The 24,641-nt window shown below is 34.9% G+C and overlaps 1 protein-coding gene across 1 annotated transcript in view; it reads right to left on the bottom strand.

Moving 5' to 3' along the window:
* LOC141458222 (uncharacterized) overlaps positions 1-24,314 on the bottom strand; it is a 372,751-nt gene extending 348,437 nt beyond the window's left edge. The window contains exon 1 of the mRNA XM_074135959.1: positions 24,039-24,314. Coding sequence (XP_073992060.1) covers positions 24,039-24,096 — 58 coding nt within the window. The 5' untranslated portion in view covers positions 24,097-24,314. The remainder of the gene's footprint in view (positions 1-24,038) is intronic.
* Positions 24,315-24,641: the final 327 nt, after the last annotated feature.

Genomic DNA, 24,641 nt, shown 5'->3' with positions numbered 1-24,641 from the left:
AGATATCTTTTAAAAAATCAGTATCCGGAAGGTAAATGTTGTATCGTGTACTGGCGATAGTATTTATGTGCATCGGTATTTTGAAGACCGCCTCTTTGTTACCTTTGAAAAACTTTTTTCTAGCGAGTCAGACAAAAAGTTTGGATCAATAGAGAAAAGCAAAGAAGCTGAATACAGATGTGATATTTATTTTAAAACATGTTTATTTAGCTCATGTTAAAGAATACAAAAGGGAGAAATGTTTTCTGAATTAGTTTTAAGTTTTATTTGTAAAGCTGACTCTTGATGGATGAAATTCATGAATTCGAGGAAGGAACAAGTGTCAACTCACTGAAGTGACATCAACTTAAAATATCCTTAACAAAAACTTACAGTTTTAAAAGTTAAGTATAAGGGTTGATTAAACGCCAAAAGGTACACAAATCAGCTAGTACCCAACATTTCATTCATGCTTAGTTCATATAATTTAAGTAATTTTGCTGCATTAACTTTTCCTTCACATTTTTTAGAATTTATTAGATGTCACAGACCCTTATGCTGGCCATATTTATCTACAAAATATTTGTTCAAGTAGCACTGTAGATTGACTTTAATATCTATTAATCTACAATAATCAAAATATTAATTACAGGTTAAAAAGAAAACATTATAAAAAAATTATGAGGCTAAAAAATTCAAAAACTTTTTAAAAAAAATGCTTACATCAACATACATCAATGATTTTGTTTATTTTATTTATTTATTTTATTTTATTTATTTTTTTAAATCGTCTGTTTAAGTTCATTCTTCGATTAAAGTAATTGTTATGTTATGTAGTAGCCAAACGTTTATAATAATAGGTAATAATTATCTGGCTTTATCGCAAATAATATAGTTTTCTTCAATTACATTCTCAATCTAGGTGTTCTTCCCACAATGTTGTATACATGTAATATAAAATAAATGAGATATGCATACGTTTAGGACATCTAATTATTCCAGTATTTTACTATAAGTAAAATTAGGGGGTCTAAATTAAATTACAATTGAGAAATGAATCATTATTGTTGAATAATCTACTTGTTATTAACTGTGTGTTATTTGCGCTCACGAATATTTCGGTAAAACGAATTCAACACTGAAATATTCTTTTAAATCCGTGATTTAAATTTAAACAGTAGCCGACTCTAACTTTGTCTTTTTCTACTTTTGCATATATATGTGACATCTCAGAATAAAAAGCAAATTAAAGCTAAATCCGAAGAATAATTCGGAATAGAGTTAAAATAAAGTACCTATTTAAAAACGGATATAATATACATTTTATCATAATTATAACAAAATAATATTATGAATGAACTGGCCAGCATAAGGGTCTGTGACATCTAATAAATTCTAAAAAATGTGAAGGAAAAGTTAATGCAGCAAAATTACTTAAATTATATGAACTAAGCATGAATGAAATGTTGGGTACTAGCTGATTTGTGTACCTTTTGGCGTTTAATCAACCCTTATACTTAACTTTTAAAACTGTAAGTTTTTGTTAAGGAGATTTTTGTACCTTTTGGATAGATGTTCATTTTTTTGCAAAGTTACATATCTGCTTTACAGATTTGTTTAAAATTTGGAATAAGCAATTCTATCATTATAATCTGAAAAGGTTACAAATGGAGAATTCCTGGTGGCTACTAACTTAGACTTGCGTAATGCATATAATAATGTGAGCATACCAATATTAATACAAAAACTGATAGCTATGGAGGCACCGCTGAGGATAACCAAGCAAATTCTTAGTCTGCTCTACGATAGGACAATATATGTCCGATGTAATGGTGTCCTTTATGGCCAAGGGCGTCAAACTCTATATTAAGCCCTATATTATTTACACTGTACACCGCAAATTTGGCAGACACAATTAATTCACAAGTGGGAATATCACAGTTCGCTGATGATATACTCATTTACAGCCAAGCGAAAAGCCTGAATGAAGCCACGTCCATACTATATGCAGCAATGGATAAATTCAATAAATGGTGCACAGACCTCGGCTTAACAGTATCAGAAAGCAAAAGTAGCGTAACTATCTTCACTCGCCGAAGGAGATTTACCACCAACACCACCATGGCACTTGGCCCTTATAACCTACAGGTTTTGCCTTCGATGAGGACGCTGGGCGTTTGGTTAGATTCGAAGCTTACCTGGAAGGATCACATCAATTATGTCACTAAAAAATGCGAGCAATGCTTGAACATATTGCGAATGATCAACCATTTGCACTATGGAGCTGACACCAAAACCTCTCTAACCGTATATAAACATCTTGTCCTCTCTCGAATTGATTATAGAAGCTTCCTTTACGGCGATGCCGCTCCTACCCACTTAAACAGGGTGGATAAAATCCAATATAAAGCATTGAGGTCCGCCCTTGGGGCTCTCACCTCGACTCCCATTAACGCCTTGCTAGTGGAGGCTAGAAAATTTCCCCTTAATATAAGGAGAAAAATACTCGCCTCGAGATTTATTACTAATAGATTATGTGTCAACAGTAAACCGGTAATTAGAAAAATCAGTAACTTTGCATGTACGGTGTTTACGCACAAATATTGGCTAAGAAAAAAGGATCCGATCTTGGTGGGAGTATTTACCGAATTATCTGGTCACTCCTTGTCCCTCCAGAGGAGGGAGGTTTTGCCGTTCTATACAGCGGAATTGAAACAATCCCTAGACGTTAACAAGAACATCCACACCAATTTTTATAACTATGATAAGTCTAAACCCAACTCGATAAATAACGCATACTTTTTGGAAAAGCTTCAGAATAAATTTCCCAGTGCTTATGTACTCTATACGGATGGTTCTAAATCCGCGGACGGTGTGGGTTGCTCCGTATATGACGTGCAGCAGGATGCGAGCTACCAGTACCAGCTTGGCGAATTGGCTTCCATTTTCACTGCAGAACTCGTCGGCATTAACCAAAGCTTACAGATTGCACAGGCAACAAATAATGTAGAATCTGTAGGAATTTTGTCCGACAGTAAGAGCGCCCTGTTTAAACTAAAGCATCCAGGTCGGGATGCTTCTTCTTTCATTTTAGAAACAGTGAAACTTCTTCACAATTTATCCCTCACCAAGCCTACCCACCTAATATGGATAAAGGCCCACTCAGGGCTCAAAGGCAACGAAGTTGCTGATGCTGGGGCCAAAGAGGCAGTCACATCAACTAGCTGTCCAAAACTAAAAATATTATTACCCAGCGATGTAAAAAACAATTACAAAGTGAAATGTTATTCAACCTGACAAGGGGAATACAAAATTCAGGTTCAGAAAAAAGGAAAATTTTACGCGGCAATTGAACCATTCATCCCCAAAAAGCCATGGTTCTATGGCTTTAGCGTGGAGAGAAGGTTTTATGGCACAATAACCCGGTTGAGGCTAAACCACAATTACACCCCCCATCATCTGGCAAGAATAGGCGTCAACATCAACGGAACTTGTTACTGCGATTCAGAATCGGATGCTGACGCCAATCATTTAATTCTGGCATGCCCACAACTCTCAAAAAACAGAGACGAATTATGGAAGGCAATTATAGCCTCAAACTGCACGCTCCCACCACACTTAAATTCCATCCTAATGACAAAAGACCCCATAGTATACATGGAACTATTCGAATGTATTAAATCAAATCAAATATCAATATAACTATTTATACCGATAATACCCTCTGGCTAATTAGCAAGAACTAAAAGCCATTTAAGAAGAAGAAGAAGAAAAAAAAAAACCTGAAAAGGTGTTAAGTCGGAACTGTAACTACCACTGGAGAGATCTTTATAAAGAATGATTATAGTTGCCATCCTCAATAACAATTTTTTTGAGAAAGCGTTTTGAATAAAATAGGAAGGTATTTGTACGTAACTAGCAAAATTAAACTGCGATTTCAGTACTTCTTTTTAAGAGGAGTAAGAAAAACAAACTGTGAATACAGTACTTCTCCCAAAAAGGCAAAGAGGCAAAGATTTTGAATCGAACGACAATTCATTGATGTAAATCGGTTCACCCATTGATAATTTTAACAGTTGCAAGACTTCCTCTTAGTAGGGGTAAGAGCATGATGGCACTTCACTGCCACGTAGAGGACCTTTAATCACTTCTTCGTGCTAAATTTTACCAAATTCGGACTAAGCGTTATGGAAATATTGGTAATAATAGTTTTAGAAAGGGCTTTACTTGGGTGGGGCAAACTCCCCTCCTTATGAGGCGTAGCGTCGAGACTTTTAAAATGCAAATCTGTACAAAATTTCGATTCGAATGACACTTTATTCATGAAAATCGGTTCACGTGTCGATAATTTGAAACGATTGCTATACTTCCCCTTAACAAGTGTAAGATTAGATCGTCGCTCTAATGTTATGTAGGAGAGCCCTAACCCTATCATTCTACCAAATTTTATCAAAATCGGGCCAAGATTTACAGAGTAATTAGTAATAATAATTTTGGAGGGGGCCTTACATAAAGGGGGCTAGCTCCTCTCCCATTCGATGTACAGAGTCGAGACCCCCAAAAGGCACATCTACATAAAATTCCGAATCGAATGACACCTCATTCATGAAAATCGGTTCGCGCGTTTAGGCGCTACGCAGTTTACAAAAAAGGTAACAACAACAACAACAACAACAACAACAACAACAACAACAACAAGAAGAACAAGAACAACAACAATTTTTGAAAATGCCGTTTTTGCTCATTTTCGGCATCTTTTTTCTCGAAACCTATTAGATATGAGTTGTTGCAAAAAAATTACAGTTATAAAGGAGGATTTGCCCTACATTATAAAGAAAATTTGGGAATTTTATCTTTTATAGAAAAAGAGAAAAAAATTGTCAAAGTTGGGTGTTTTTCAACGTTACGCTTTTTCCTGCAGTTTTTGATGATCAACCCTTATACAACTGTCCTACCGGACAGTTTTAATTATTTATAATTTACTGCACAACCTTACATTTACCCTTAAATCCGTTTTGTATGTTGTTAAAAATGTATTCCAAAAACAGTTATTTTTAACAAATATAACAGAATCCATTACTAAGTGCGTAATACTCAAGTAAAATTAATTTAATTAACCAGAAGGTTAAGCCTAAGTACTCTGACGAGATTATCCAATTGAATCTAGATGATCTGATTAGCGGAGACATCATTATAATCACTTCTTCAACATGAAGGTAATTCGGCACGCACAGTGTAAACAGTGTAAGTTTGAGAAGTCCATAGAATCTGTAGAATATTACCTCGAGGAATGCCTGCGCTTTGAGCACTGAGGATCTTTGAAGTGGCTGTGATTTGGATAGAAGATCCATACCAGGCTCCCAAACCTCATAAAAATCCTAGCGAAATGTCCTCTCATAGACCCATTAGTCTCCTCCCAGTGCTATCCAAAATCCTTGAAAAGCTTCTACTTAAACGCATAATTCCAATTTTAGAATCCCACAGAATTATCCCTAATCACCAATTTGGTTTCCGATCCCAACACTCCACTATACAACAATGTTTCCGAGTAGTGGATAAAATATCCTCTGCTTTAGAAAAAAAAGATTTCTGTCTGGGTGCCTTCCTGGACGTAGCACAGGCTTTTGACAGGGTGTGGCACCCAGGACTGTTGTACAAGCTGAAGCAGTTCCTTCCCACTCCTTATTACCTAATCCTTCAATCCTATTTGACAGGTCGCTACTTCAAGGTTAGATGTGGCATTGAATTCTCTGATGCTAAGCGCATCCAAGCCGGCGTCCCGCAAGGAAGCATCCTTGGCCCAGTCCTATATCTAGTGTACACTGCTGACATCCCCACGCACCCACATACCTTAATTACAACCTATGCAGACGATACCGCAATATTATCCTCAAATCCCAATCCATCTGAAGCCTCCACATATATCCAAGAACACCTTGATCTCATTTCCTCTTGGTGCAAAAAATGGAAAATTAGACTAAACGAAGAAACATGTCAACAGATAAAATTCACCTTACGTAGACAAACTTGCCCCCCACTACTCATACACAACAGAGAAATACCGACCTACACTCAAGTATGCTACCTAGGACTATATTTAGACAGTCGACTTACATGGAACCCGCACACAAGACTGAAAAGACAAGAACTCAATAGACGATACGGACAACTACGAATACTGCTAGGGCGGAGATCAGCCATGAACGTACAGAACAAACTGACTCTATACAAGACACTACAAAGACCCATCTGGACCTACGGAGCTGAGCTGTGGGGCTCTGCGAAACCTTCCAACATCCAAAGAATCCAGTCCTTTCAATCTAAAGTCCTTCGGCATATCGTCAACGCTCCTTATAATGTATCCAATTTAACCCTACACACAGACCTCAATATCCCTTTTGTCAATGACCTAATCCATTCTCGCTTCCTTAAATTCCATAATAGCCTAACCATACATCCTAACCCCACAGCACAAGCCTTATCCACAGTAACCCATCCCGACAGTCCTCCACGATGCCTGAAACGACGTTGGCCCCGTGACCTTTTACCTATTTCCTAAACTTCCTTCCAACCCCTAGAGAGTTCCAGCATTGGCTGGCCCCTCTCAGCATGCCTTCCCGATTGTGGCGCTGGGTCCTCGGATGCAGCCTACAATCTGTGCCTAACAAAATTATGATCTCATTTTCTGGATGTATATGTGAACAGGTTGTAAATAAATAAATATATACAATAAAAAAAATTAAAAAAAAAAATTAAATTAAGGTCGCATTGAATGATTTTTTTTGTATCTCTACACACATTTATATTGTTAATAAAATTTAATTTTCCTACATGGAACTAAAAACAGAAGAATGTTTGTTTTTAACAAGTTGTCGGAACGTAACCGCCTTTTTTAAACTGGCTCTGGGTTACACATAACACGGCATTTCCTTGGAACCTATCTACCCTGTTATAGGAGGGTTAACCTAACTTACAATTACATAATAATAATAATTTTACATGAAATTAATAATTAAAACTGTTTACTTCGTTCTCATTAATAAATAATGAATTAGGCAAAACTTAATTAAGTTTTTAGAATTTTTAAAATATTAATTAACAAAAACATAATTAATAATTAAATATTCCTAATTATTAATAATTCATTAAGGTTTATAAAAGTCGGAAATGAAAAATGGATGTCGATCAGAGCATTTTTTTTTTTTTGTAGCAGAATGTCCGAAAAAATAGTAAGTAGGCACAGTTGAAAAATATATTACTTCCGCAATCCAATTGTTAATCATTGGTTATTGACAGGCGGAAATATACTAAAACATTCTGAGGACAATTGACAAGATTCAAACTTTGTTACAACTTTTGTAAAGTGTTCTCTCATTTAAAACAACACAGTCCGCCACGGAAGAGCTGAAACAAGCTCTTAGAAAGAGAAAATCTAAGGTTCAGCAGCTGGATTTGGAGCCGAAATCTCCGCGTTGAAATCGTTTCTCACAATTAAATGTTATTGATCTACTCAAGTATTTTATGAATACACAAAGTTTAGAGGTTATCTTAAATATTATTTTTCAAAAAAAAGTAAAAAATCACAAAGTAATGAGATTTGCGGTAGTGGAATTTTAACAACACAATCTTTATTCTATAGTAAAGTAAAAAAAGTAAAGTAATCGCCTATTTTTTCAGGCGGGCTTTACGTCCAACTACCAATTAGGTGTCGCGGACGGAGCAATATACTTTACTGTAAATTTCTTTTATTAACTATTAAATAAAATCCAAGGCCTAAGACCGGGAATCGAACCCAGTACCACAATACATATTAGCTTCGCAGGTCTCACCTCTAACCGCTCGACTACCGTGGCGCCAATTCTATAATAAGTATATAACACTTAAGGTTAAATATTTTACTGTAATGGTACGTTAGTGGGAAGACTACAACTCCCTTTTCCCATAATCCAATTGTCTTAGAAAAAAATATTTTAATAATCAATGGTGCCAACCCTCCGTCATAATTGCTATGATTCAGTACCGCAAACTCTACTGCATCGGAACTTTAGAGATAATTTTAGTCGAAATAATGTTCCGCAGTAGCCAATGAAAAATTAAATTGACAAAACTTTTTTTATTGGTGTTCTATAAAACTAGAAACCTAGAGAACCAATAAAAAAGTTTCTGTAATGAACACTTTTTCTGAGCACCGCCGAACAGGCCTACCTCTTGTAATTAAAGACAAGACAAATTATGAATCAGGCAACAAAAAGATAAAAATGAACCACATAAAAATAAAATGAGTTTATCAATATGTAATGTTTGTTCTCCCACTTTTCAGAACCTTAAAGATTACCTTGCAACGATAATATGGGGTAATAAATATTTAAATAAAAAAGACATGGACACAACACTAAACGAGAATTAACGCAGGTTAGTAACTATCTTAGAATAAGTTTTAAATTATAGGAATATATGATTAAAAATGAAGTGAACATGGAATTATGGTTCACAGATTACTGGAAACCCTGATAAAAGTAAGTGGATAGCCACGCAGAATATTGACAGTCAATGGATAAAACATTACAAACAAAGAACTAAGTCCTTTAAAAAAGAGAAAGTTCAATTTTCAACATTAATATTTGGATACATTTTTATGTATTCAGAAAAAAAGGAATTGAACACCATAAAAAAATAATAAAATAGGGCAATGTAAGAAAAAAAGAAAAAGATTTACACGATGGTGCATAGAGAAAGAATTATTAGATCCAGACTTTAGTTGCAGAAAGATTGAGCAATTATGCAAATATATTGATCATAAATTTCCAAGATACGACAATAAAGTGGATTTAAAGAGGGATGATCTTCAAGCATTTTTTTGAGCTCTACTTTATGAAACACTTAATATTTCTGCACTAAAATACGAAGTGTTCAACACTACTAAACATCTCTCTGAAAGTTATTTCTATTGAACAGCAAAAATGTATTTAAATTGATTTAATACAAATGTTTTACATAACCATTATTTTCCGCAATTTTATGTTCTACTTGAAATTCTATGTTTTATTTTATGTAGAGGATGCACTATAATAATGTAGATTATCCATTTTGAGTGAATACACGTTTTGTGGTCAGCTGACGTGTGTCAGCAATCAGTCTGTCAGTCCGTGAGTTTATGGGCAAGATAAGTAAAAAACCAGAAAACCTCTGAAAGTTCAACTTCGATATTTATTTTATTAGCCATCATGGGACCCAGCCATAAGGGCAGTATCATCAAACCGGAAATGACATTTACTGGATAGATATATATTTTTTTTTTATTTCTAAAAAAATGTTTCCAACCAGTATTCAGAAAATGCCATGGAATAGTCTCTCAGTTTGTTATACGAGTATATTTATTTTTTATTGATTTTGCTACTGCATAAATTAACGCAATATGCTAACATAATTAATGATTAATACTGTGTACATATTATAATGCACCTATGTACGCACAAGCTTGTCAGCGTGAACGTCAACCTAATTGATTAGCCATGACAACTAGGTGACAATCTAGGGAGCTGACGTTAAGCAGTCAGAATATTGTGTAACCATCGGCGCCCGATTCTTCGAATGGGGTTGACCGGGGATTGCTATGAAATGTAGGGAGCGGATTATAGTGAGGGGATAATTTTACGTGGAATTCTGTATTTCAGGATTGGATAGGAATGCAGTTTTTAGGTCCCGATTATATAGTTGGAAACATAAAATGGAGTACTTACTATTTTTCTTAATATTCTGGATTGGAGAGTTTGAAATGATCAGATATCCATATATTCAATCCCGCCAGACATTGGATAGTTTTCAGCTGACGATACTGCTATCTTATCTCCTCATTACAATTTTCTTATTGCTACACGAACTCTACAAACGCACATCAACCACTTACAGGACTGGCTTATCAAATGGCGAATCAAAACTAACGTATGAAATCAAAATATGTAGTATTTACTCTAAGACGAAAAATCCTACCTCCCATCAACTTGAACCAAATTCCTATACCAACTGTGGACAAAGTACGCTACCTTGGACTGTACCTAGACAAACGGTTGACATGGAATCCCCCATACTAGACTGAAAAGACAAGAAACTAACCAACGCTACAAACTTCTCGCCAGACTACTTGACAAACGTTCGAAACTTAACCTACATAACAAAAAAAGACTCTTATACCTGTTGTTACTGTGACCTATTTGGTCATACTGCATCGAAGTACAGGGATCGACTAAGCGTTTCAACTCACTACGCCTCCAGACATTACAATCAAAAATACTACAAAACTACGATCTCGTATCTACTTAACGCCCCATCCTACATTTCTAACCTCACCATTCATAATGATCTCAAAATCCCTTTCATCAACGACCTTACTAAAACTTGTTTCTTAAAATTTCATTTCTTTACAGTAGCTCATCCTAATCCTTTAATTGAACACTTATCTTCTTCCACATTACCAGGCAATCCTCCAAGAAGATTGAAGAGAAGATGGCCCCGCGACCTACTCTCCTCATAACAGTATAGTGATCTGATCACGTTAATGGAGTGTCGCCACTGGGTGCCTTCTCCAATCCTCAATCAAGACACTATATTACATCGCATTTGCTTGTTGCAACAACCGTTGCAGTCGCAAATTTCAATAAAAGATTTAAAAAAAAAAAACATAAGGACCTAAGGGAGATTATTTTTGTGATTAAGGGAGATTAATTAGAAATAGTTGTGGCCATTTCAGGTCAAAACTTCCGGTAAAAAATAGAGTAATCTAGCAATAAGGCACTAATTATTCAGCTGGATACACATCGTACAACAAAAATTAAAGTTTGCTCCAGACAAATCTTTTAAATCAGCTGGTAGTTAATTACAAGTTTTGCTACTGCCAAATAAGGATTTATATGTGCAAACATGCACCTTATGTGACTGAGAGCAAAATTACAATTAATGATAATTTCTAAAACAATGTCTAGATGTGTACGCTGTAGACTCGTGATATAATAGAGGGTGGGAGACAATAAAGTTTGTACATTGTGAAGAGGCGGCCCCAGCCAGCAGAGTTTAGTAGTTTGCAGATATTAGTTGGATATCTATCATGACGATAGTTTAGTTACTGGAACAGTGATTTAATTCTATTTACACAATTACGCAACATGGATCAGACTCCAAACACTGTATCATCGTTCATTGATTACTGTTTATTTAATGTTGCAAACAGGAATTGTACTGTCTTTGTTTAATGATCAATTATTATTTTTATGTCCGCTTTCTACCAATAAATATGGAGATCTTGAAAAATTCCAGACACATGAGTTTTACCGGTAATCAATGATTCAGTGATATTTTAGAGTCCCAACAGCTCGGACTGAAATTTAGTGATCAATATTCCTCAACCGGGATTACCTCTTTTTATCCAGTAAATTCCAACTTCTATTTTTTTAAAGAATCACATGTAGAACCTTTGATTCAAAAGCTAATCTCCGCCCAGTGCTCTAGTCTTACCGCACGTCCTGAACCTCTCATTGATTCAGCTTTTATCTGTTGCTCTTCCCGACAACCCCAACCGTCGAATGAAACAGCGCTGGCCTCAGGACTGTCTTCGGCGGTGCCACCCAATAATTGACTCGGTAACTCCTCTCATGTCACATCCAGCCATCTACTTTACATATTGCAGAGGCAATAGCGCCTTCAGTTGTAAATCTCAATATATTTATTTAAAAAAAAATGCATGTATATTCCTATGTAGATGTACGAGTATAATTTGCTTTTGAAACATGAACAATCAATTAAGGACAATTTTCGTGATTTGTCTTGGCTCTTAAGTGCTATTCTAGGTAATAGTTTTGTCATTTAAACTAACTAACTAATGAAAGTTGAGCGCACTGCTAAAAACGAATTGGGCTGACCTGAATCACGATTTCCTGAAGGGTTCTGAAGTTTTTTGGCGATTTTCTTGAATAGCACTTTAGCAGACAGTAGCTTTAACAAATAGAAATAGTTACGGCTGAGTTATCTACGAATTGAAAAATGATTATTTAAATATATTTAAATTTTAATTTAGATATTACGTCAAAATGCAAGAATAAAGACACAGAAAGGTCATGATCATACTAATTAGTATACTCTCACACAAAATGAAATAAATATCTAAACTAGAAATAGATTATCACAATCAAATTTTAACAAACCAAAAAGCACGCTTAAATTAAGATAAATAATTCGCAGGATTAATTTGATAATTAGTTTCCGCATTAAAAAATTAAAAATTGATCCTAGCGATAAAGATTAACATTAAAGGGAAATTCTAAATAAACCATTTTTAATTAACTCAGCTTAACCTAGATCCGAGTATACCATTCGTTATACGACTGCATGAGCAAATTAAAATAAAAATAAAAAACTTGTATTTTTAAACATTTAGTTTGATTAAAGGACAAATGGTCTAAAAATCCATTCCTTTATAAAGCTACCACTTCATTTATTTTTATTATTTGTTCAGTTTTGCCAGATAGAAATGTTTGTCAAAATGTATTTATTATTTATTTTTAATTAGTATCTAATTATGTTCTGAACAGATTGCTCTCACTACGGCTAAGAACTGTAACGGGGTAAAATGATTATCAACACTTCCGTCCACAATTGGTAGTTGGACGTTAAGCCGCATCTGAAAAAGTAGGCGATCACTTTACTTAAAAGAGTTAAAAAGTCTTGGACCTCGAGCGAACTCGGACATTCCTGCAATGCATTTCTTCTGTAGGTTTTCTAATAATACCTGTACTTATTTACTTTCGAGGAAAAGACGATCAGAGACTGTTAAGCCGCGTACCGTCCTTTCTCGGCGGTACCGTTTGACAGTTCTCCATCTCGCCTTTTTCTATTTCTCTCTCTCTCTCTCCTTATTCCAATTCTCCTTTTACGCGTTATTTTTCGTTAATCTTTTCCTTTGTTGTCGCCGCCAATATCTTATTTTTCTGCTCTTTTGTGGTTTGTTTATTTCTCAGTTCCCATGGTTTCAACCTTTCCCTTCTCTATCCTCTCTTAACCGTGGGGTTTTTCCGTCTGCTGTAGTACATACTGCTTCATAACGAGTCGACGTCTGGCCCTGCTCTGCATCAGATATAGTACGCGTCCGCTGGACCACCGCTTCAAGTACAGCTTTTTCGTACTTCCGCAACGCTTCATCATCGGCTGCTTCCGGCCCTACGTCACTCGAGTCTGCCTGCTGGTGTACTTATTACTTCATCTCAGCCTGCTAAGAGTCACTTCCGCTGATATCTAGCAATTCGCTTCAACCACATCTAGTGCATTGATTGTACTATTACCTCTTCCTCATCCGCATCTATCACTTGGTGCACTATTACCCTTCCCTCTTCCGCTTACCTCACTTCCGATTCTAATACGCCTCTTTGGGCTTGAACCCCAATATTTCTTACGCTTCTAGGAGCTCAGCTAAACACGCACACACACTCAATACACATTCAAACAAGCACACACCTTTCTTCCGTTTTCTTCCTTTGCCATCCCCTCAACAGCATCATCTTCATCATCAAGCTGAGACTGAGTACCTTCATCTACATTACCTCAAAGGTAAGTGCATTCTTACCCTTCTCTTTTCTATATTTCTTTTAAGTATTTTATCTATCTTATTTGCGTTACTTTGTCGCGTTGTCAACCTTGGTCACTTATCGATTCTTAAATTGCGTTTACGCTCACTTTCCTCTCTGCATCTGGGTGTAAGCCCTACGCGCTTACAGAGACAAAAGGCTGAGCTGGTTCGATAATCTGATGAGAAAGGATGTAAGAAGCGTGGCTAGGAGTTTATACGAAGTTGCAGCGAGAGCGAAGTAGAGCAACAAGAAGCTTTTAAGAAGGAGCTGTCAAATAAAATTTTGTAAAAAAGTGGATCTTGGAGCTAGATTGGAAGATAGGACAGAGTATTAGAAATTATTGAAGTCACCTAGATGACATCGGGTATTAGAGATTACGTCTAAGAGGACGAATATTAAAGAGGCTTGGAACTATCCTAAAATATAGATTTTATAATTGAATTATTATCTGGTGTTTTGATTCAAAAATAAGTACTTTAATAGCCAAATAGCTTTTATAAAGTTCGATTTTGTATTTAATTTTATTAACGCTACTTTATCTTGTAAAGAAAATTGCTTTTATTACATTTTATTAATAATTTCTTTAACAAAATTCATATAAATTGTTTCAATGTTTGCTCATGAAAACACGGCCACTTTTCACAATATTTTGCACGTGATACTGAAATGCGTTAATAATTACAAACAAAAAAAAAAGCTAAATTACAATTTCTTGTTTTACATTTAACTCTGATGTCTGTCAGGTTAGTCGTAGTATGCATTAAGTACATGTTTCACATAAGACAGATATTCATAATTACTTAGTTCTTAAATTAAATGAACTGTAGAGTCACGGTAAGCAATTCTGAGCTGAAAATTTACTTGACTTTTTAATAATAAAAGTTGGGCCTGCAATAAGACTGAAGAAGAAAACTGTTCATAATGTAACTGAAGAGAGGGTTTCCACGCAATTTAAACCAACACCGCTCTAGCGAGATAAATTCTCAGTAAATTACAATAAGTGTACCTTGTTTGTCTTTCTTTCTTTTCATGCAGCAAAATGGCCGTCGGACACATAAAGAGATCTCTTTCTTTTCAATACCAGTTTGTCAGTCTGGTAAAGTTCCTCTTTGCTGGGCTTCCTCCGCAGGTCTTCACTCAGGCAATTCGGAACTGCCTGAAGGACAGCGCAAAAAAATCAATCATAAATATTCGAATTCAAAAGCTCATTTACAACTATAAAATCACTGACCCATTGTTTGGTGGAGTGCCCGATATTCGAGGGCGTTAGAAGAGATTTAATTTCCGTATATTTACAGTCGAGTCCGCACTGAAATATTTTGTAATTTATTTACATAGACGACCACTACTCGAATTAATACTTTTTTTTCAATTTTGTTGTAAAAATTTTGAATTAAAGGAAATTTTTTACCAGTTCTTAGTTTTGTTTGCTTTAGTTTGTGTCAAATTGTTCATTTCTATCTTTCTTTAGTTCCGTTTATTTTTATATCATCTCTTTACTTTTCCACTCATTGAATTCTTAATATTATAGTTTACTCACTTTATTATTTTCATTTAATTATTTATTAAATTTTAAGAATTATTTATTTTCATATTATGCATTAACCACTTACTCGTATTTTATATTTATCTATTACTTTTCTTGGATGTAAGTATATTTGTATTTTGTGTCAACTCCTTGCTGGAGAACTTTGTATTCTTTAAGCAATAAATAAATAAATAAATAAATAAATAATAATAATAATAGGGAAGGGATTAGCTACGAGGTTAGCGTATTGGATTCCCACGCGGAGGTCCCGGGTTCGAATACAGCTGCTGACCCTTAGATTTTCTCTTCCTAGGAGCTTCTTACAGCTCACTGTCCGGTGATGGACAGTCTCTAACGAGAGAACACTGTCCAGAGGCTGGCAGTGCACTGAACAAAGCTCCGAGCGCCAATAATCTTAGATATTGACGCGCCTTAAATCATTAAATAAATCAAATAAAATAAAAATAATAATAGTTCCAGACTTGACTTAATCGCGTTCCAAAGTACAGAAACTTACACAAAATTCTGGTAGCAAAATCACTGTAAAAAGTCAATAGAAAAAATGAAATAGTTAGAAATGTGGCATGAATAAAATCTAAGAACTAGATCTGCGTCTGAACTCCCCAGGATTTTTTTTTTTTTCATAATTTGTTTGATTATTTCAAAACTTTAAATGAAGTTTAATTAAAAGTCCTGTGATTTAATTACATAGATCCGTCAAACAAAGGTTTGTTTAAAATCATAGTGTGATCGCTTTCAAGCTAGTAAAGTACAATCAAGTAGATTTCTAGTATAATTTATTTTTAGAAATACAAAACATATTTATCATATCTAGAATAATTAGCTTCAATTCAATGTTTGTGCAGCAGCTACAGACAGACACAGCCCAAGATCAAAAGACTGCGAAATACCACCACTTACAATAATTACATCACAGAAGGAATGCTCGCAGATGTAATTACTGTAAGCAATGAACAAATAATAATTGGTGAAGTTATATACGTGTAGAAAATTAAGTTTAATTATAATAATATATTATTAATTCCCGCAATGCTTCTGTAATTAGACGATTTCAGACACTTGGGGACAAGTTAAAATAATTTAGCTAATTATTCTTATTATTATGAATTTCAATTGTACATTTCTTTAATCAATTTAACAAAATTAAAGAAATTAAAAAGGGTTCTCGTAATCAAATCCCGCAGGGGGTCACTGTTGCAGGCAGTTTCCTGGGTGTTGCAATCCCACGGGTTCCTAGCACAGGACACCATGCACTTTCATTGTACAACAGGGAGACAAAACACTAACACTACATTCAGGTAAAAAAACACACTTAAGTACATACACTACATACCCAAGGACTACCTTCCCTTGGAGATAGCTTCGGCAAAGGGAGTAAACCCTTTTGATCCAAGCTTCTCCACCGTATCAGTGGTTGAGCGTAGAGCCGACAATCCTGCAAAACCTAAATAAGTCTCGAATCCTTAGCGATTTCAACAGACAACATAAAGTACTAAATACTGTAATTATTTTGTTTTTATTCATACAGGATATCTGTCAACAGTAATCTGATTATTTCATTTTTATTTATTTATTTAATGATTTAAGGCGCGTCAATATCTTAAGGTTATTGGCGCCCGGAGCTTTTCTTTAAGTGCTCAGCTGGCCTCCGGTAATCGTTCTCTCGTTACAGATAATGCTTTCCAACACTGGTTAGTGAGCTGTCAGAGGCTCCAATGAAGAGAAACTCTAAGTACCAGCAGCTGGATTTGAACCCGGGATCTCCTCGTTGGAATCCAGTATACACTAACCACAGAGCTAATCGCTTACCTTACTTAATATTATTTCTCTATTTTTATCTAATTTACAACTGCCTATTGGTAAGAAGTACGTAAATATAATTGCTTAAATATATAAACGAAATTAATAGAAAAAAATTATTGAAGGCCATCCAACGATGACCATCACGAGTCGGCTAACACAGGATACCGTTGAGGTGAATTCGAAGGATGCCCTGTTCTATCATTCGATCAGGTGATCGCGAGGCCATCGACGCTTCAGTCTTTGGGGAGGGAAGAGCAGTCTGTGACAAGTTATATAACTATGAGCGGATTAAAGTGTTGGGAAAGTTTGGTATGAAATTTGGTGTAACGGGATTTGGCTAGGTCAAGGGCAAAAGGGATTTTTAGGCCAGGGTGGATAGTGTGATTGCTTACAATAGAATGGTGCGTAGGATTTTCGACTGAAGGGATTGGGTACGGTTGAGATTGGAGCGCTTTGCAGTACCGAACAGTTCAAGCCAGCATGTCCAGATTGGAGCTAGTAGAGCTGTGTAGAGTTTCTTTATATTCTTAAGAGACAATTTGGAGCGTTTGTCGAGGAGTCTTTTGGTCATTCTGTAACGTAAGTAAAGTTCCTATCGCTTGAGTCGAGTATGGGGATTCCACGTAAGTCCGAGATATCTTACTTTATCTGCCGGAGGAATAGTTCAGATAGACTGTCAAGTCCAATCAATCAGTAATCGCAGAATTGGAAAGTAAAGGAACCATTGGGTCTAAAAGAACGAGAACTTTAAAATGTTTTTCATTAATACCGATTAACTTCTTCCAACATGGTGTTCAATTTTCGATTCAAATATTTAAAGAAGAATAACAGCATCTACATTTTTTAATTATTTCATGACGAATTTACAATTAGCATTTTCAACCGTACAAGATTTAATAATTGCGTTAAAAAACAAAAAATTAAATAAATAAAATAAATTAATGATATTTACATTGAAATGAATTTAAAGACCCCGCCGGAAATTGGTTTCTCTGTGGAGCGCCACCATTCCCAATCTGCTGGTGATGGACCTTCGCTAATTACCAGAGCTAAAGTAAACAATTGTAATTTTGTAAACAGCCTAGCCAGATTGGCTCACATCAATTAGCCAAAATGTTTAGGATGTATAGAAATACAGTAATTGGCTGGTTATTTGCCAATAATAGTGCGACTCAGGACTACAAGGGGAAATAAATCAGGCGTGAGACCACTCACATGACTCTGTCTTTTCTATTCCCAAATTTTAACTAAACAATTGTCTTTCCGAACTCTTGATTCATATTTAATTCTTATCACTTTCGAAGGGGAATCTACCCCCACCCCTTATGATTTAAGGCGCGGCAACAGCTGAGATTATTGGCGCCTGGAGTTTTTTTTTTTTTTTCAGTGCACTGTCGGCCTCCGGATTGTTCAAAGATACAGTCAGGTAGAAAATGATATACACACCTCCAAAAGCATCTTTTTATAATGGGAAGAGGAAAGTGTTTTAGCGACGGAGAAAGGGGGTTAATCAAATCTCTTTCCGAATCGAGTATGTCTGCCAGAGAAATTGGACGCCAAAAAAGAGGAGTTTCTCGTCAGTGAGTAAATGTATGAAATTCGGGGAACAGAATGACGCTGGGAGGTCAACAGGCAGGCATTCGGCTCTTTCGAAGCGTGAAAAAAGGCTAATTCTAAGAGCTGCCTCAAACTCTACGCTCTCAGCTCGAGCAATTACTGCAAGCGTTGGTGTCCACACTAATGTAAAAAATGTTAGGAGGTTTTTAAAGAAGCAAGACACGTTGGTCAGAAAAAAATTAAGGACGAAACCAGCCGTAACACAAAGGCACAAATTCGGCCGACAAGATTTTGCACGAGAACACATGTCGTGGGTCGTAGAATGAAATAAAGTGATTTTTGCGGATGAAAAAAAAAGTTAATTTAGATGGCCCTGATGGATTTCGATATTATTTCCATGATTTAAGGAAAGAGGAGAAATTTTAGTCTAAACGGAAAATGGGTGATGGATCCATAATGGTGTGGACATCCACAGGCTTCCTAAATAAGGGCGAAATAACTTTTTTTTCTCGCAGAGTTAATGCCGAAGCGTACAAGAACAAATTGGAAGAAGCAAGAAATGAGTTTCTCGGGATGGCTGGTGAAAATGATATTTTTCAGCAAGACAACGCTCCAGTTCATAATGCTCGGACAATAAAAAGTTGGTCCCAAGATCATAACATTGATACTCTTTCTTGGCCTGCTCTTTCTCCAGACCACAATATAATTGAAAATCTATGGGGAATTCTATCCAGCAAGGTCTACGACAATGGTCTTCAGTTCGACAATGTTGAGGTATTGAAAATCGTAATTTTGTCATCTTGGGAAGATATCGGGCAAGAAGTTCGAAATTTGTACAGAAGTCTTCCAAATAGATGTGATACACAACAGAGGAGGCTCAACAAAATATTAGGCGAGAGCTGAAATTCCAAAATTGAAGGTGTGTCTATCTTTTTGTCCCACATCAAAGTGATTATTTTAAGTTTATACTTTATACAAATTAATCTGATTTTACTGTTTATTCCTTATTTTAATGTCTGAAGCAATATTTTCAAAAGTCAGAAATAAATTAAAATTGCAAATAAACATTTTCTAAAAGAAATTGTAGGTGTGTCTATCATTTTGTCCCAGACTGTAATTCCAGTGTTCTCACGTTACACACAACACTCTTCGGACAATGAGCTGTAGATAGCTCCTAGGAAGAGAAAATCAAGGCTGGATTCGAACCCGAGTTCTCCACGTGGGAGTCCAATACGCTAACCGCATAGCTAATCCTCCTCCCTATCGGGGTTATTGTCATTTTTTTGGACTCTGAGACTTCAAAAAGGATGTTTCTTGTGAAAACTGAAAATCTGCATGATTATCGCAACACTTTCTCTTACTGTTGTATTTGTATGTGTTTTATTAAGTCATCAACCCTAAATGTATCTAATCCTAAATTTTGTAGGTACAAATTTTACCTACCTAAGGAGTCAAAATAAAAGAAACAAACTAATTCTATCATTAGTTCTTTCTTTTTGATTCCAACTTTATAAACAATTGTTCACGATAAAGAAAAAAACACCATTTTTATTATTATATTAACCTAAGGTGCGTCACCATCGGCACTGCCGACCTCTAGACCGTATTCTCTACAGTTTGTTACCTGACAACGAGCTGTAGAGGCTCCTAGCAAGAGAACAATCTGAGGGTAACATGTCAGAATGTAAAATAAAATTATCTTTGACAAATCTTTTTAAAACAATACAATCCGGAAAGAATGAAAATTAAATCTTTTAAATTCTAAAAATGGAAACGATAATGGAGTGTCACTGCTGGGTGCCTTCTCCATTCGTATATTTTCACGTGATATTTTTTTTCATACCGCATTTGCTTGTTGCAACAATCGTTGCAGTAGTAAATGTCAATAAAAGATTTAAAAAAAAAAAAATCTATAAAAGTAATACTTTAACTGACACTAATTTCTCAACGATGATAAAAATGTATTTCAAGAAATTTAGAAAGCGAAATTGTTCAAGAAAAGATAAGAATAAAACGAATTTTAAAAACATCTATTGCCAAGACGTGAGCATTAGTTTCGAATCCCAAAGTTATACAGTAAAACCTCGTTTAACCGGGATCATGTTGAGTCATCATAAGAACACCTGGATCGGCGCCGAAACAAAAGTTAATTTTCGGTGACAACAGGAAAATTGTTTGTCTTCCGATGTAACATAATTGTAGGCACGGCAGCAACTCTTTTATACCAGATTTTCTTGAATGGTCATTATGTATGTATGTAAAAACCCAAAATATGATGCAATTAGTACTGAATTTCTTGGGATATACCACGGTCTTACAAAAGAACTTACAAAAGACCATGGGATTTACTTGTCGTAAATGGTTGATTTTCAACTTCACGGTTATATTTAATATTTTTATGGATAATTACTGGCATTATTTTAATCTTCCCAGAGAGCAGCCTAATCTCAAGCTAGTCTTCAGTGTTAATCAGTTCGTCCTACAGAAAACATCTTTCGTTTGCCCTTTTGGTCGAATTTTTATTTCATTTACGCAATGGAATCCGTTAAAAAAAAAAAAAAAAAAAAAAAAAAAAAAGGATCGCCGTCTAAGATAGGAGTTGAACTCTGGGACGAAACAGTAATGTATTACTGTGTAATACTGTGCATTCGGTTTAACCGGGATTTCAGTTTTCCCGGGGTGGGTATAGCCGGAGGTCAGCCCGGTTAATCGAGCTTGTACTGTACTTTAACTTGACGTTAATTGACTTCTCGACGATCATAAAAATGTATTTTTAAGAAATTTAGAAAGCAAAGTTGTTCAGAAAAGATAAAAATAAAACGAATTTTGAAAACATCTATTGCCAAGACGCGATCATTAGTTTCGAATCCCAAAGTTAATATGTACCTCTTGAAAATATTTCCAGTTATTTTACACTTTAAAAAATCGGAGGGCAATGACAGAGTAAATCCTTTCCTATAAGAGAGAATCATAAATTAAAAATAAATATTTTGACGCAATATGTACTAATTGAGCTAAGCGTTGCCTTTAAAATTAATTAATTAACGAAAATACTGGGGAGATCTTTACACTGTTTTAATAGCACCGAAGTTTCACACCGCAATCGTTTAGCATCAATTATATGCTATTGTGGCTGGGCGTCAGTGATGTTGAAAATTTTAAATCTTGGGGATTACGTAAATTTGAATTTTCTCTGTTTTTGAAAACAATAAAGAATCAGCAAATAATTTAATTTTAATAGCGTTCATTGTTTATTTAACATTAAAATGAATTTATATTATGGACGTGTATTTTATGTACTAAATGTAGTTCTCTCTTATCTATTTCGCCGCTTTTGACTAAGAAGAGCGATTTTTCTCAAAGGCGATCAGTTTTCCAGAAGAAAAAGCAGTTTTTGATGGAATGATAGCCAATAAGTGGTAGAAGTTTTAATGGCCGCATCAATGCAGCAGTATGATGGCGAGAGTCAGAAAATCCTAATAGAAAGCCAAAACTGGTCTAAATTACAAACAGAAAAAAAAGTCACCAACCGCAAAAGAGAACAAGAAAGCTAGATCAGAGTAAGTACATGTTGCAGAAATTACTATTTTTCTTGGATAAACGATTTCAGGAGCGCTTACAACAGGGAGACATATTGTCGTTTTCTTACAAGGAAATGTGAACTTTAAAAGCTGTGATACAGAAATAAAAATGTAACAGCTCAGAGTCTTCAATAGCCTCGTTGTTGCAGTAGATATCGGACAAGATCGATTACTAAAACTCTATTAAATAGTGGTAAAGGAGTGAATAATTGAAAATAAAACTATTAGAGTGACTTTGGTCATTGATGCGGCTGGATTTTTGAAATTAAAATGTGAGGGTCAAGTGGCTTAGAAGAACTATAAGAGGTGGAAAAAGTTCGCAAGTGGACAACACGAGGAGAGGGACAGAAAGGAAGGTGGTCCGGAAAGATGGTGCGACGAAGCCCAAAATGCAAAGGGAGTGGACTGGCAAACAGATTCAGAAATTGGAACCTTCTGAAATTTAGGGAAGGCGATAAGCTCAGAAGATTTACAACATGGCATCTCAGATCAATACAATTCTTAAACCTCCCCTCACAAAATAAAACTACCATAAAATTTTTGTACAGTTTTATGAGCCAATTACAATGTCCCTTATTTCATAATTTTAAATTTTTTCCCTAATGCTGGATCTATCAAAATGATTACTGTTTAAAATTTTATTGTAATATTATGCATTTAAAGGTCGTACTTAATTTAACTTCTCATAAACATTTACGTACTTGTTTTCATATTTTTTTTATAAAAGTAGTAATAGTTGTAAAGTAGTAGTAAAGGTTGTAAGTAAGTAGTAACTTAATATCATTAAACGATTATTTCTGTTTAAGAAATGTAACTAGTTTTTAGAAAATTATATTCTTGATGTATAGAAATAATAATAATCAGGGAAGAAAAATGTTTACTTTTCATGAAAAATTCCGTGAATAAAACTGAGGTCATCTATAAAAGTTTACTCGGTCTAAATAATTGTAGTCAGAAAGGAAAATATTATTTTCAATTAATAAAATACTCCTCATTTTTAAAACGAAAATATTTCAAAATAAAGTCCAATTTGATTTGATTTATGGAACTAAAGGCAAAAAGAACTGTAAATTGTAGCGGGAAATCTCAGTTTTTAATTAACATAGTAACTAAATAAATAGAAGAATCTTCCTTTTAAAACTAATATTAATTAATTTCACAGAGAGAAGGCGAAAATTAAGCTGATACATTCCTATACTTAACTTCAATAGTATATAAATAACTCAAGTTTTTCTTTTTTATCGCATGTTTTACTTCAGTTGATGTTGTTTTGAAGTTTTCCATCCTCATCGCCACACTATTCACACACCACCATGTGTACGTTCATAATTTATTTATTCTTTCTCTTATCTTTCATTTCAACCCCTTACTTTATCATCACATTGTCTGCCTTATTAGCTGCAAAAACTTTCATTTCCGCACTACACCCCCTCAGCCTGCAGTTTAGTCCTATTCATAGCTTCTTTTCACTTTTAAACTTTCAACGGAATTTTCTCTACCAAACTGTACTCTGCTGTTATATCATGAATTTTTTACTAAAGTACCTTATTTTTTATTTGAAAGTGCAGAATAACACTGCCAACAAGATCGCTTTAGTTTTCTTTTCTTATACTTTGAGAGTAAATTAAATTTTGTTAGATGTATTACATCGATGATTAATGAAAAAGTCGCAATGAAAAGAGACTAGAAAAGAAAAAGTCTAAATATGAAACAGGAAATGCTTTAAAAATTGAATATATTAATGTTTAACATATTGTTTGTGATTGTAAAATTACAAAATAAGTGTCTTTTTCTCTAATTTATCTTATGTTCAAGACTTAAAATTTACTATTTAAATATTTGTAAATAAAATCAGGTTTTCTATTTTTTTTGTAAAATAATCGTTGACCAGATCAGATATTCAATATTAAATAAACAATATAAAAATAATGATATAACTACTATCTTAAAAAGTACCTCCAAAAGCAAGAGTTCCCAGAACCATAGCGACAGCGAAGACCCTTATTACTCCCATGATGGCATATTAGTTTTAGCACATTAGCGTGTTCTATTTGATGCGAATAAGTTTTCAAAAAAACAGAAAATAAATTAATAATTTACAGCACTAAAAATGATTAAAAGTAATCACTAAATAGGTGATGCTGTATTTCGATTGTGAACAGTTTAGATCTGGGTATTGCGACGCACATGAAGCATCACCGGCCGCGGTCTGTAGGAGACTGAAACGCCTGTCATCCCCCCTACTGTTCACATAGGGGGACAACCTTTCTGAAAGCGCCTGCGTATAAATTTGGCCAGGGGGATTCCTGCAGTTAACTCTATTTGGCTTCCTTAACAGTCCTTACTCTTTAACGTAGTATGTAGAAAGTTAATAGATCCTAACAAGAAATACATTACTTACATTTTAATGAAAGATAGTGAAGGATGATGTAACTCTAAAAGACAAGAACGATAGGTTTAAATGAGCAAAAAATGATTCAAGCATTTTTTTTTTAGGTGCCTCATTGATTTTAATTTCGAAGTACTTATTTTTTAATAATTTATAGTGCAAGCTGGAGA

This window comes from Rhodnius prolixus, unplaced genomic scaffold (assembly GCF_049639745.1).
Source record: "Rhodnius prolixus isolate KJV_2025 unplaced genomic scaffold, Rpr scaffold_1, whole genome shotgun sequence".
In the NCBI taxonomy this organism is placed as follows: domain Eukaryota; kingdom Metazoa; phylum Arthropoda; class Insecta; order Hemiptera; family Reduviidae; genus Rhodnius; species Rhodnius prolixus.
The sequence above is the reverse complement of the archived record's forward strand: the minus strand, read 5'-3'. Positions and strand labels throughout refer to the sequence as shown.